This window comes from Eumetopias jubatus, unplaced genomic scaffold (assembly GCF_037043125.1).
Source record: "Eumetopias jubatus isolate StellerSeaLion01/CBP00866 unplaced genomic scaffold, mEumJub1_p1.0 scaffold_6, whole genome shotgun sequence".
Lineage (NCBI taxonomy): Eukaryota > Metazoa > Chordata > Mammalia > Carnivora > Otariidae > Eumetopias > Eumetopias jubatus.
Genome location: NW_028274812.1, coordinates 112,767,512 through 112,782,411, shown reverse-complemented (window position 1 = coordinate 112,782,411; position 14,900 = coordinate 112,767,512). Strand labels below are relative to the sequence as shown.

Below are 14,900 nucleotides of genomic sequence, written 5' to 3'. Positions count from 1 at the left end.
GATGGAAGACAATTCCAGGCCGAGGACCCCGCAAGAGCTGGAGGGGGAAGTGGGCTCAAGATGGAAGAGCTCAGTAGCAATGGGAGGAAAAACCGGACATCCAGGAAACAGAAACTAAGGCTCCCTCCCTGAATGATTTTAGGAAGTTTCAAAATAAAACACATGAGGTCAGCTAACTGAAAAATGACATAACCCAAAAGATTACTAAAAGGAAGAGAATTTTAGAGATGTGTGACATGCAGTCAAGGAGACCTGAATTTAATCCAAAGAGGTTATTGGATTGTGACTATAACTAAAACAGCCGAAGCCTATTCGATTGCATTTCACCCACTGTGAAGGAAGACTGTTTTTACAGAGAAATGCTTAGTTGGAGTAGGATTCAGAAAAGAGAGTTTGAGAGACAAAATGTGACTATGAGTTTCCAGCAATGTCTGTGGGAGAGGGTATACTGATTAGTGGAATTGAAAAACGGTTTTATTTAACAGATACAGATCTTCCTCCACTTATGATAGGGCTCTGTCCAAGAAACCCACCATGAGTTGAAAATGCATTTAATACACCTAACTTACTGAACATCACAGCTTAGCCTAGTCCACCTTCAATGTGATCTGAACCTCCCACTAGCCTACAGGTGGGTAAAATCATCCACCACAAAGCCTGTTTTATAATAAAGTATTGAATACCTCATCTAATTTATTGAATAGTGTATTGAAGGTTATATGGGTACAGTACGGCTGTAAGTGCATCGGTTGCTGACCCTTGTGATCATGTGGCTGGCTGGAATCTGTGCTCACTGCCTCCGCCCAGCATCACAAGAGAGTACTCTACTGTAAATCGTTAGCCCAGGAAAAGATCAAAATTCAAAGTTCGAAATAGGATTTCTACCGAATGCCTATCACTTTCACACCATCCTAAAGTCGAAAAATCCTAAGTTGAACCATCCTAAGTTGGGGACTCTCTGAACATTTCTCATTTTAATCATAAAGATAGATGTGTTTGGAGATAAGAGGTCATTAGAATCATCCAACTGATATCAGGATGAGAAAGCAACCTTAAGTAGTGGTAATTTCTCATACAGATTTCCTATAAGAGGAGAGTGTGCTTATCAAAAGGGCTTGAGTGTCTACTCCCAAGGACACTTTTGCCAACATATACTAATAAAATGGCATTCTGATTGATTTGGTATTCTCATGTGAGTTTGGTTCCAATAGTCAGTAGCCTGGAACTATCTGAATACATAGAAACACAAAGGACCTAGAAGTTAAGGGCCAAGCTTTGAAAAGTAGTTATTACAAGGCAGTAAAGCTGGGTCAACCATTAGTAGCCCTCCCAGGTGTCACCTGTACCTCAGCCTTCATCCCTCTAACCAGATGTTGGAAATGCTATATTGAAGAGCGAGCCCTGGACTTAACAGTATGGTGATATACCCCACCCAGGGCTCTATTACCACTAGTCATGCAATCCTGAGTGGCGTCACTTAATCTCTCAGATCCTCAGAGAGTTATACAGGCTTTAAAATGGGAGTAATAACAAAATCGTTGGGATACAGCAAAGGCAGTCCTGAGAGGAAAGTATATAGCAATACAAGCCTTTCTCAAGAAACAAGAGAGGTCTCAAATACACAACCTAACCCTACACCTAAAGGAGCTGGAGAAAGAACAGCAAATAAAGCCTAAACCCAGCAGGAGAAGAGAAATCATAAAGATCAGAGCAGAAATCAATGAACTAGAAACCAAAAGAACAGTAGAACAGATCCACGAAACTAGGAGCTGGTTCTTTGAAAGAATTAACAAGATTGATAAACCCCTGGCCAGACTGATCAAAAAGAAAAGAGAAATGACCCAAATCAACAAAATCATGAATGAAAGAGGAGAGATCACAACCAACACCAAAGAAATACAAACAATTATAAGAACATATTAGGAGCAACTCTATGCCAACAAATTAGATAACCTGGAAGAAATGGGTGCATTCCTAGAGATGTATCAACTACCAAAATTGAACCAGGAAGAAATAGAAAACCTGAACAGACCTATAACCACTAAGGAAATTGAAACAGTCATCAAAAATCTCCCAAGAAACAAAAGCCCAGGGCCAGATGGCTTCCCAGGGGAATTCTATCAGACATTTAAAGAAGAATGAATACCTATTCTCCTGAAACTGTTCCAAAAAATAGAAATGGAAGGGAAACTTCCAAACTCATTTTATGAGGCCAGCATTACCTTGATCCCAAAACCAGACAAAGACCCCATCAAAAAAGAGAATTACAGACCAATATCCTTGATGAACGTGGATGCAAAAATTCTCACCAAAATACTAGCCAATAGGATCCAACAGTACATTAAAAGGATTATTCACCAGGACCAAGTGGGATTTATTCCTGGGCTGCAAGGCTGGTTCAACATCCGCAAATCAATCAATGTGATACAATACATTAACAAAAGAAAGAGCAAGAATCATATAATCCTCTCAATAGATGCAGAAAAAGCATTTGACAAAGTACAACATCCTTTCTTGATCAAAACTCTTCAGAGTATAGGGATAGAGGGTACATACCTCAATATCATAAAAGCCATCTATGAAAAACCTACAGCGAATATCATTCTCAATGGGGAACAACTGAGAGCTTTTCCCCTAAGGTCAGGAACGCGGCAGGGATGTCCACTATCACCACTGCTATTCAACATAGTATTAGAAGTCCTAGCCACAGCAATCAGAGAACAAAAAGAAATCAAAGGCATCCAAATCGGCAAAGAGGAAGTCAAACTCTCACTCTTTGCAGATGATATGATACTTTATGTGGAAAACCCAAAAGACTCCACCCCAAAACTGCTAGAACTCATACAGGAATTCAGTAAAGTAGCAGGATATAAAATCAATGCACAGAAATCAGTGGCATTCCTATACACCAACAACAAGACAGAAGAGAGACAAATCAAGGAGTCGATCCCATTTACAATTGCACCCAAAACCATTAGATCCCTAGGAATAAATCTAACCAAAGAGGCAAAGGAGCTGTACTCAGAAAACTATAAAATACTCATGAAAGAAATTGAAGAAGACACAAAGAAATGGAAAAACGTTCCATGCTCATGGATTGGGAGAATCAACATTGTGAAGATGTCAATGCTACCTAGAGCAATCTACACATTCAATGCAATACCCATCAAAATACCATCCACTTTTTTCAAAGAAATAGAACAAATAGTCCTAAAATTTGTATGGAACCAGAAGAGACCCAGAATAGCCAGAGGACTACTGAAAAAGAAAAGCAAAGCTGGCGGCATCACAATTCCGGACTTCCAGCTCTATTACAAAGCTGTCATCATCAAGACAGTATGGTACTGGCACAAAAACAGACACATAGATCAATGGAACAGAATCGAGAGCCCAGAAATGGACCCTCAACTCTATGGTCAACTTATCTTTGACAAAGCAGGAAAGAATGTCCAATGGCAAAAAGACAGTCTCTTCAACAAATGGTGTTGGGAAAATTGGACAGCCACATGCAGAAGAATGAAACTGGACCATTTCCTTACACCACACACAAAAATAGACTCCAAATGGTTGAAAGACCTAAACGTGAGACAGGAGTCCATCCAAATCCTAAAGGAGAACACAGGTAGCAACCTTTTCGACCTTAGCCGCAGCAACTTCTTCCTAGAAACATCGCCAAAGGCACGGGAAGCCAGGGCAAAAATGAACTATTGGGATTTCATCAAGATAAAAAGCTTTTGCACAGCAAAAGAAACAGTCCACAAAACCAAAAGACAACCGACAGAATGGGAGAAAATATTTGCAAATGACATATCAGATAAAGGGCTAGTATCCAAAATCTATAAAGAACTTATCAAACTCAACACCCAAAGAACAAATAATCCAATCAAGAAATGGGCAGAAGACATGAACAGACATTTCTCCAAAGAAGACATCCAAATGGCCAACAGGCACATGAAAAAGTGCTCCACATCGCTCGGCATCAGGGAAATCCAAATCAAAACCTCCATGAGATACCACCTCACACCCGTCAGAATGGCTAAAATTAACAAGTCAGGAAACGACAGATGTTGGCGGGGATGTGGAGAAAGGGGAACCCTCCTACACTGTTGGTGGGAATGCAAGCTGGTGCAACCCCTCTGGAAAACAGTATGGAGGTTCCTCAAACAGTTGAAATTAGAGCTACCGTTCGATCCAGCAATTGCACTACTGGGTATTTACCACAAAGACACAAATGTAGGGACCCGAAGGGGTACGTGTACCCCAATGTTTATAGCGGCAATGTCCACCATAGCCAAACTGTGGAAAGAGCCAAGATGCCCATCGACAGATGAATGGATAAAGAAGATGTGGTATATATACACAATGGAATATTATGCAGCCATCAAAAGGAATGAGATCTTGCCATTTGCAACGACGTGGATGGAACTGGAGGGTGTTATGCTGAGTGAAATAAGTCAATCAGAGAAAGACATGTATCACATGACCTCACTGATATGAGGAATTCTTAATCTCAGGAAACAAACTGAGTGTTACTGGAGTGGTTGGGGGTGGGAGGGATGGGGTGGCTGGGTGACAGACATTGGGGAGGGTATGTGCTACGGTGAGCGCTGTGAATTGTGCAAGACTGTTGAATCACAGTTCTGTACTTCTGAAACAAATAACGCAACATATTTTAAGAAAAAAGAAAAAGAAGAAGATAACAGGAGAGGAAGAAAAGGGGAGTATGTCAGAGGGGGAGACGAACCATGAGAGATGATGGACTCTGAAAAACAAACTGAGGGTTCTAGAGGGGAGGGGGGTAGGGGGATGGGTCAGCCTGGTGATGGGTATTGAGGAGGGCACGTTCTGCATGGAGCACTGGGTGTTATGAACAAACAATGAATCATGGAACACTGCACCAAAAACTAATGATGTAATATATGGTGATTAACATAACAATAAAAAAATAAAAAAATAATAAAATAAAATGGGAGTAATAATGGCTCTTTTACCTCACTGGTTTGTTTTAAGGCTCAGAATCTAAATCTAAATCTAAAACAAACAGCTATGTGAATAGAAGATATTAATACTAGCATCATTGCATGCCCTGCAGCAATGAGTATATAATTGATATGCCGAAGCACATTACCACAATTATCTGAAAATTGAAGACAAGATGAAAAACCACCAACCCACCGAACAAAATATAGGAAATCCTACCTCTCAGCAACTGGTTTGGCAATGTTTTCAAAAATCGTCTCTTGGTTTGCACCCTGATCAAAAATCTTTTGAAATCTGCAAATATGAAAGTAGTAGTTATTTAAAGGCTGAGCTTCAAACACAATTGGGTTAATATTTTTTTTTCCTAAAAGCTTTGTAAATTACCCCATATTTACATACTGGGCTTACCTAACCTGACACAATATCTGCCCTGTAGTCCTGACCACACTGCCCTGTTGTACCCCTGTATACAAATGGTGGGTAAACAGTATTGCTTTGACAAGATCTGCACAATAAATCCCTCTGAAAAACTGCAGCAGCTTTGAACCAAATAATAAACTGTGTGTTCTTTAGCCCTCAAGAGGGACAGTGTCTGCAACTGGCATCAAATTCGAATCCAGATAAGTACGTGAAATGGAAACCCAAGAACAGGATGTAAACAAGACATTGAATTTCTGATGTTTGACCTGTAAGGACAGAATGCAGCTGTGAAATATATGATTATCAAACTTGGTTTTAAAATTGTGAATTGAGGTTGATTTTCCATCAATAGGTGCTGTATCTTGGTATCGGCCACTTAAATTCTCAGGGCAGTTTTGCCCCATTGGGTTTATCATGAATCAAAAGTCAAAAAGTAAATCCAGATGGGCCTGCAAAGAGACATCTTTATCAGATTGGCAAGGCCAGGGCCGTGGGGCAGAAGAACGGTGTCGACGCTGCTTGTCTCACAATGGCGCTGTGACTGAGCTCAGTACGGGATCACGGGCACAGTGGGAAACCCAAGGTAACTTTTATAGTGTGGTAAGTCGCTTATTGGCAGGAATGGCCCTCATTAAAACATCATGAAGGAAGTAAGAGGAAAACGGAGACACATGGGGAGGGAAAGGAGGAGGGGGGCGAAGGGGGAGAAAAAGAAAGAGAGAAGCATAAGCATATAGGGCAAAATGTTAACAATTGGTGAATCTCTCACCAAGCGTCTAGGAGAGGCTACTGCATTATTCTTCCACCTCTTCTGTGTATTTAAAATTTTTCAAAATAAAAAATAGGGGTGGTGTGGCTTTAAAGCAAAACCTTTAAAACAAACATGTTGAGGGCATCCTAAGCAGCTTTTGGAGTGGCTTAGGAACTTCTGGTCCACGTGTCTCACTTGTGATTCACAAGTGAGTTGGACACATGTTCTATTAAAGTAGAGACTACATGGGGACAGCTGGCTGACTCAGTCGGTTAAGCATGTACCTTCACCTCAGGTCATGATCCCAGGGTCCTGGGATCGAGCCCCACATCGTGCTCCCTGCTCTGTGGGGAGCCTGCTTCTCCCTCTCCCTCTGCCTGCCACTCCCCTGCTTGTGCTCTCTCTCTGACAAATACATAAATAAATAAAATCTAAAAAAAAAAAAAAAAAGTAGAGACTACATGAAATGTGGGACTATTTTCATGACCAAGGAGTTCAGAAGGATGTCTGGAGCTGGGTAGGAAATACAAAATAGAATGAAATTCATGGTCTTTAATCAACATTAACTTCAAAAGATCCTTAGAGCTTATCAACTTTCCTTTTGAAGAAGCAAATAATGAAACTATACAAAAAGAGAGATTGTCAGACACTCTGGCGACCAGGTCATTTAGCAGGCAAGATTATATCTTAGCAGTATTTACCAGTTTGCTCAGAATACTCCTCAAAACCCTGCAGGTGCATCACAGCTTCAGATATGAATGCTGACATAACACAGGGGGCGTGGCTGCTCAAGCGGTCTTGAGAGTACTACCTACTGTGATGTCTGAGCACAGACTCAGAGGCACTTTTGAGGATGATGGTGATAAGGCTGATTTGCTTCTTTGACCAGGCTGGCGATGACGGAGTGAATCCATCAGCCATTCCCAATTCCACCTCCCTAAGTAATAGGAATTACATCGACCACCATGTAAACCCAAGAGACAGCAGGTGTTTCAGTAAATCATACAATGGTACTTAAAGACCAAATATCATCATCCCAAAATATTTTATTTTATGTAATGTAGTTACATAGTAATTTGAAAAGTCATTAATGATCAGCTAGCTTCCAAAAACCATGGAAGAACAAAACAGAATCAGAGAGTTTAAAGAGTTCAGTCGAATCTTTTCCAGAGAAGGAAGTTGAGGCCCAGGGAGATAAAGCAATTTACTCGCAGCCCTGGAGCTAATCAATAACGCTCCCTGAGACATAACTTTGGTGTCCTGATTCTGAGGAGGTCCCTTCATTTATTAGGAAGTTGTGTAGGCTTTTTCTAAAGTCCATTTAGAACTTGGCATATGCTTACCTCTTCCCACCCCAAACCTGTTCTTCCTGGTCCTCCACCTCCTAGTACAGGACAACTCCATCCTTCTAAACATGCAGCCCAAAGCCCGTAGGGCATCCTGACTCCCCCCCCCTCCCTGTTACACTCTGTATCCTACCCATCCACTAACTCTGTCAGCTCTGACCTTCAAAATGCATCTAGAATCCAACTATTTCTCAACATTTCCACTTGCTACTACCCCGGCCCAAGCTACCATAATTTCTTGCCTGGTCTCGCTTGAAACAGACTACTCTTACAGTCTGTTTTTCCACGTCCCAGGACAAATGATCCTGCTAAACATAGTGAAATTATTTCATTCTTCTGCTCAAAACCCTCCCTTGCCTTCCCTTAACACACTGGGAGGAAAAAGCTTACAATGACTTTTTCCCCAAAAACAATCCTTAGGATGACTTCTAAGCCTCCCTATGATCTGGCCACTCTGCTGCTCCTTTAATCTTCTTCTTCTCCAGCCACACAGACCCCTTTACTCTTCCTCAGACATGCCAGCACTCTCCCATCTCCGGGACTTGCTCTTGGTTTTTCCTTGGCCTGGAATCCCCAATCCCTCAGACATCTGAATGTCTGACTTCCTCACCTCCTTTAAGCCTTAGCTCAAATATCACCCTCCTGGGACGCCTTCCCTGACTGCCCTATGAAACACTCCATCCCTCCCCTTTGTGGCCCCTCCTCCTGGCACTCCTTATTCCCCTTGCCTGTATTAGTTTTCTCCGTGGCACTTAACACTTTCTAATATACACTGTACTTAAGGATCTGCCTATCTACCCCCTCCCACAAAATGTAAGCACCATAAGAGCCGGACCTTTGTTGCATCCCCTGCTGTGTTCCTAGCCCTTAAAACAGCACACAGCAGATGGTCAATAAATATGTATCGATTGAATGAATGAATTTTGGCAGGAAACACCCTTAAGATGCTGAAACATTTATCTCTGAACATAGGTATAAGTTAAATACTTTATTAATTTCTTAATTTAAAATGCTAAAACCAATATTTTTAATCCAGAGATTTAGAAGGAATGAGTAAGAGATTTAAAAATAAGCAAATAACACATTTTCAATGAACATGTTTCAATGCACTGTTTCTATCTACATAATATAAAAGAATATTTTGGAAAAGGCCAATAGATGGAGACGTGGCCAATTGTTCCTAACAATCACATAGAATCACGCAGAATCAAATGTTTCAGCAAATTGTGCCTTTATAGAGACTGGCCTCACCCAGCTGTCATGAAGTCATAGCTATTGAAGTATGTGGCATGCTTACATCAGTGGGAGAATGCCTGCTTCAGAAAAAGTAAGTCGTGTATTATAAAGCACTCCTTAAAGAACAAAATGAAAGGCAATAGGGAGCCAAAAAGACAGGGTAAGGACCACCTCACTATGCAGCCATGTGTTAGCACTCCCGCGTGCATACAGTAGAAGACACAAGGAGCGGGGTAGAGGTGGGAGAAGGTAGATAAATGAGACACAGAGGACAAACCATCAAGACCAAAGAGACTTATTATGAGACATAAATAAATAAATAAATAAATAAATAAATAAATAAATAAATAAATTTGAGAGAGAACCATAAAAAATATCTGGGCTGGTTTTATGCAAATGGCGAGGGTAGAAACAGTATGAAAACAGGGCCCAAGCAAAATAGCCTAGAAGGAAATGCAAGACAACAATTAGGATTCCTTCCACGGGATCTAGAAACCCACTATCTAAATTTAGGCAGAGATCAAATATGGCTTTGACTTGGGCTCAAACTTCTTCAAAAGTCAAAAGTGTGGATGAAAGAAAACAGTACAGACTGAAACTAGAGAATAAAGGCAGCATCAAGAAGCCCAAATCCCCATTTCAAGGCCTGGTTACTAAAAGAGAATTTGGACCAAAGGCACTGATGACAATCCAGGGGTGGCTGTTGGGTATGTTTCACCTGATCCCTACAGTTCAGCACTGTAGGGATGAGAAATATAATGCAATCCATACATGTGAGTATAGATGTAATTTAACATTTTCCAGTAGCCACTTTTTTAAATAAAGAAACAGGTGAAATTGATTTTAAGAATCTATTTATAATCCAATATAACCTCAAACTTTATCATTTTAAATGTAATCAGTATGAAAAAATTCTTGAGATGTCTTACATTCCTTTTTTTTTTTTCTTTTCCACACCAAGCCTTCAAAAATCCTTGATATATTTTACACTTAGAAACACATCCCAGTTCAGGCTGGCTACATTTAAGTGCTTAAGAGCCACCTGTGGCTAAGGGCCACAACATTAGACAGTAGAGATATGGAGTGTGCATATGAGCATATGAGATCCAGATATCATTTATGTTATAAAGAAGGCTCATCTATACAGCACACAGATTATACCTTAAGTTATTAACTTGAATAAAGTTTAGTCATACACTGAGCTTCCTCTAAGTGCTAAATCATAGTGGGCCAAGGAGGAAAAGGACAACACCAGATAAACAGATGTAACAAAGAAAGGCTGGGATCTCAGGACAGCATCTTGGACAGAGAAAACACACTCTCGGGGTGACAAGGTGGCTCAGTTGGTTGAGCTTCTGCCTTCAGCTCAGGTCATGATCCCACTTCCGGCAGACTCTCTGCTCAGCAGGGAGCCTACTTCTCTCCCTCTGCCTGCCACTCCCCCTGCTTGCGTGCCCTTGCTCTCTCTCTCTCTCTGTCAAATAAATAAATAAAATCTTAAAAAAGAAAAGAAAAGAAACACACCCTCTTTTCAACTCTGGGTCCAGAGATGAAAAGACAACTTGAAATCTACCTACTAGATGAGATAGAAAATTGTACTACATTCTCCCCAAGAAATGGCACTAATGATTTCACAGGGGATATTAATGCACTATAAGAAATAGGAAATAGTAATAGTAAAAGTAATAGTAAATAGTAATAGTAATAGTAAAACGGAGACAAAGGCGAAAGATAAACTTACTTAAATTTGTAGCTTTCTCGCTTATTATTCACAAATCCATCTGCCAAATCCCGTGGTAAGATAATTTCCAGGCTAGGGGTTAATTTTTCATCTTCATCTATGGAATAAATCTGCAAATACAAAGACAACAAATGAATATAGCATGGTAAAATTATGGCTTGAATTATGACCATGTTATTATGATAGGCATTGTAACTGTATAAAAAATTGTACTCTCAAGATAAGTCATAACATAGTATAATTTGGATAATTTTCCTCTTTGAACTATGCACAGACTCTCACAAATATATGGAACAGAAAAAGAGGTAAAATCTAAATCAATGCTCTACCAAAGCTCAGATCCTCTCTGAATGATCTAGTATTCAAATTTGAGCATTTGAGTGTCTCTGTTGTTGAGAAACTAATAGTTCTGAAAGCAGAACATTAATCTAAGTACTGCTTTGGAATTATGTACCAGAAATTAACATCTTTCTACCACCAGTAAGCATTTCTGAGCATTTACAAAGTGGCCGAAGCAGATCAAAGGACTAGGTCTGAGACTTCTCAGAGAGCTCACAAGAATGCTCTAATTCAAGTTATATTCAAAGCAGCCCAAATTTCCATAAGACATATTCAGGCATTTGATAAAAGACATGTGGTTTCAAAAGACATATGTAATTCATGTCTTTGATGTCATCTTCAAGGTTCCCTCCCAGCTCAGCCACTAATTAGCAAGGGACCTGGGAGAAATCACTTAACCTCTCTAAACTGATATGGAAATGAAGGGTCTTAACCAACCCCCCTTCCAACTGCAAATTCTCTGATTCTCTTCTTGGTTACCTACTCCTTTATTTACTGGCCAGGAAAATCCAGGATCAAGCCTATAAAGAGGTCACGTTGAATAAAGAATAGCATAAGACCTGGTACCCAAAGACTTGTGTCCAACACTGAACTCAATTTACCAGCTGTGTGACCAGCTACCACGTTAAGAATCTCAGTTCCTTTATACATAAAATGAGGAAAAGAGAATTGCCTCCCTTACAAGATTGCTGGGGGGATAAATGATGTCATGGAAATGGAAGCATTTTGTAATGCACCATAAAAAATGTTAGTCATTAGATTTAGAGGTTTTTTTTAAAAAGACTTCTTGTCTTTCAACAGGAAATAAAAGTCTTTCTAACAGGCAATACTTCCTGTTTAAGACTCATTTAGATGCTTGATTATGAGGGGGGGAGTCATATTCTTAAACAAGTAAAAGCTCACCTAAATCTCCCAAAAGTAAGTAATTTTCCTAAGCAGATTTTTATTGAACCCTCTCACTTCAAATGTGAGAATTCATGCAGAAAAGTCATCCTGTAAAATAAAATTATTTGTAGAAAGTAATGGCATCAGGTCTGAGACTTTCCGTGGCTAGGTTTTCTCAAGAGACATTTAAAAATTATATCCTGTATGGCACTACACTAAAAAAAAAAAAAAAAAAGTTAATGGCTAGACAGGTGAGTGAAAGGGGTGTGTAAGACATGAAACATACAAGAGTGAGGTACTCCTTTTAATGCGAATCACACGTTTTCAAAAATTCTGTAACACTCAGTGCTCAGAAGACAGAAAGGACCATCGACTATGGTAAGAACACTGACCCTTTACCTTGCTGATTAAGCCATTCTTAGAGGCATTAAGAAAAGTCCCTCTTAACCAGAAACTTATTTAGTCTAATAGACTGACTCTTTACCTTTAGTCATAACAATACTTATTTGAGACACAGTGGGGGGTTTTTAGACCCAGAAGACAATAATAAGAAATGCAAGGACGAATGTGAACATGTTTTGAAATGTACTGAACACTATACAAATGAAAAGCATGGCCGTTGCTAAAATTATAAGAGATTTGTCTTATGCATCTTCTAAGTTACCATTCTATAGATTATTATAACTTACTTTATAGTGCCTTAAGGAATAAGACTAACGAAGTAATAGAACCACAAAATGAAGAGGAAAAAAAAAATACAGGGGCACCTGGGTGGCTCAGTCAGTTAAGCGTCTGCCTTTGGCTCGGGTCATGATCTCAGGTCCTGGGATCAAGCCCCACATCGGGCTCCCTGCTCAGTGGGAGCCTGCTTCTCCCTCTCCCTCTGCAGCTCTCTCTTGCTCTCAAATAAATAAAATCTTAAAAAAAAAAATACCTTTGAATCACTCCTGGTTGTTACAAGCAAAGAAACAACTATACATCTCAGGAGCAAAAAGATAGGGTGCTAAAAGTGGGATTTCTAAGGGAGAGCAGGGATACACTAACTCAAAATGTGTTCAGCTGTGTTCTCTTATTTTTGTGTATGTGTAATAATGTTGCATCTTGGTAAGAATCTGCCATTATAAAAATACAGTAGGACCTAAAAATACTCCCTGGAGTATCAAACAATCCACCCTACAAAATCTCACCAAAGAAATGCAAAAGAAGGCACAGTAAAATATCCAAACACTGCAATTTAAGAAAAGAGAAAGTTCAAATTACACCCAAGATTCTCCATCAACACCCCCATCCTTCCCCCACCTGCTCACCCAACCAATCCTCTAACATTACCAAATCCAAGCACCTGCTTCCCACTGCTGAGTCTATGTAGACAAACTCAATATTTTTGGCTAAAAATCTAAAGAGGTACAGAGGGACTTTACATATAAAACACTTGGTATATATGAAGCACTTTAAAAAACCTTCTCATAAGTGAATATAAGAGGAGAGAAAATGGAAGGATATCCATGGTTCCTTTCTACATTGTTTTATTCCTTAAAAAAAAAAAAAAAGTATTTTCTTTGGAGTCTTCTCAGGCATCTTATCCTCAAGTAATCCATGAGTAAAAAATCTTTTGATGATGATGACAAAGATGCTGTATTCATTTCAAATACATAAATAACATGAGGCAAATGCTACATTATGATATACTATGATGTTACATATATACACATTGTAGATATGGAATAGATATAAAATATTATTGATAATATACCCATTCCAGACTGCCCTTACCTAAGTCCTCACTTTGGGAGGCAAAAAAGTTTGGTCTGAAGAGCCAAGAACTTTGGAATAAAAAGTCCTTCATTAAAATCAGGGTTCTGCCACTCACTGGGTGGATGACTTGGCCACATTATTTAACCTATCTGAGACTCAGTTTCCTCATCTACAAAATGAGGAAAATGACATCAACCTTGCAGAGTTCTCCTGAGAATCAGAGATAATGTAGACAAAATGCCTAAGTGGTAAGAATGATTATGGTCTTTCTCGGGAGAAAAAAACATGTTTTGAAACATTTAAGAAGCACACCATGTATCTCTACTCACGGCAAGAGCAAGGTCTTAAACTTCTTGTACCTCTGAGTTTAGCACACTAGAGGAAGCACACTAGAGGGAACGCTCAATGTTTTCTGAATGAAAAGTATATGTGTATTCTTTGCTTTGGGATGCATAAATATGTATATCTGCAAAAAGTACTATGTCAAAGGTTCATGTTTGTGTTGCACAAGCACGATGTAGTTAGGCAACAAATTCCTCAGGGCCCATTGTGCACAGAACCACAGTGGTATGTTTTTAGTCTGTGTATCTACCTACATTATCTGTATCATCTCAGACGTGTATGGACACCCATCTCTTGCTGGCACGTTCTGCCCGAATGAGAAACACACTTGGGCTTATCTGTGTGCAGAGTGTGCAGAGCTGCATGACCGCTTCCCAGAAAGGTGAGAGAAGGGTGCAAGTTGGGGCGTGGCCCCTGTGAGCGCGCACAGAGGCACACACGCACGCGTCGGCCCCTGCGTGAACACGTGTGCCCGGGCGCCTGTGCGTGGTTCTGTGCACAGGGTTCGTGCCCACAGGGCGCTGCGGGGCGGAGTGGCCCGGGTGTCTGCCCGCGTCCCTGACAGAGGGAAGCTGGTGTCTGCGTGGCCACCGGGGCGCCTCAGCAGAGTGTGCGAGACTCGGGGAGACATCCGGCGCCCTGCGCCAAACCCCCACCCTAGCCTAGGGCCCCGCGTGCTGTCCCTCCCCTGCCTGGGAGGCCCCGCCGCGCCGGCGCCCTCGCTGCCCGTACCCCTTGCTGCTGCTTCCGGACAGTGGGCTTCACCCTCGCGAAAATCTGTATGGTCTGCTTCACCATCTCCTACCGGCTCTGCACTGACCCTTGACCTGTCTCAGGATCTGGCTCCCAAAACTTCTGACTCACACCACTTCCGGCCAGCCGCAGCCTTAGCAACAGTAACTAGGGACACTACCCAAGGAGCACCGCGCCAGCCAGGCCCGCCTCCTCTCCCTAATTGGTTACTGACTGTAGAGGGGGCTGAAGGGAAGTACTGAGGGGCGGGGTTAGGGCGGGGTTGGGGCGGGGTTGGGGCGGGGTTGGGGCGGGGCCGAACGGAGAGCGCTGCGCACGCGCCGGGTCTAGAACTCGGCGCCAGGTTTAGCTC

General features: G+C 41.1%; 1 protein-coding gene across 2 annotated transcripts in view; it reads right to left on the bottom strand.

The window, feature by feature from the left end:
- Positions 1 to 14,593, bottom strand: part of KIF6 (kinesin family member 6) — a 440,420-nt gene extending 425,827 nt beyond the window's left edge. For both annotated transcript variants that reach the window (XM_028120400.2, XM_088024363.1), the window contains exons 1-3: positions 14,528 to 14,593; positions 10,475 to 10,584; positions 5,200 to 5,274 (exon numbers count right to left, since the gene is read on the bottom strand). In XM_028120400.2, the coding sequence (XP_027976201.2) occupies positions 5,200 to 5,274; positions 10,475 to 10,584; positions 14,528 to 14,593 (251 nt within the window). The remainder of the gene's footprint in view (positions 1 to 5,199; positions 5,275 to 10,474; positions 10,585 to 14,527) is intronic.
- Positions 14,594 to 14,900: the final 307 nt, after the last annotated feature.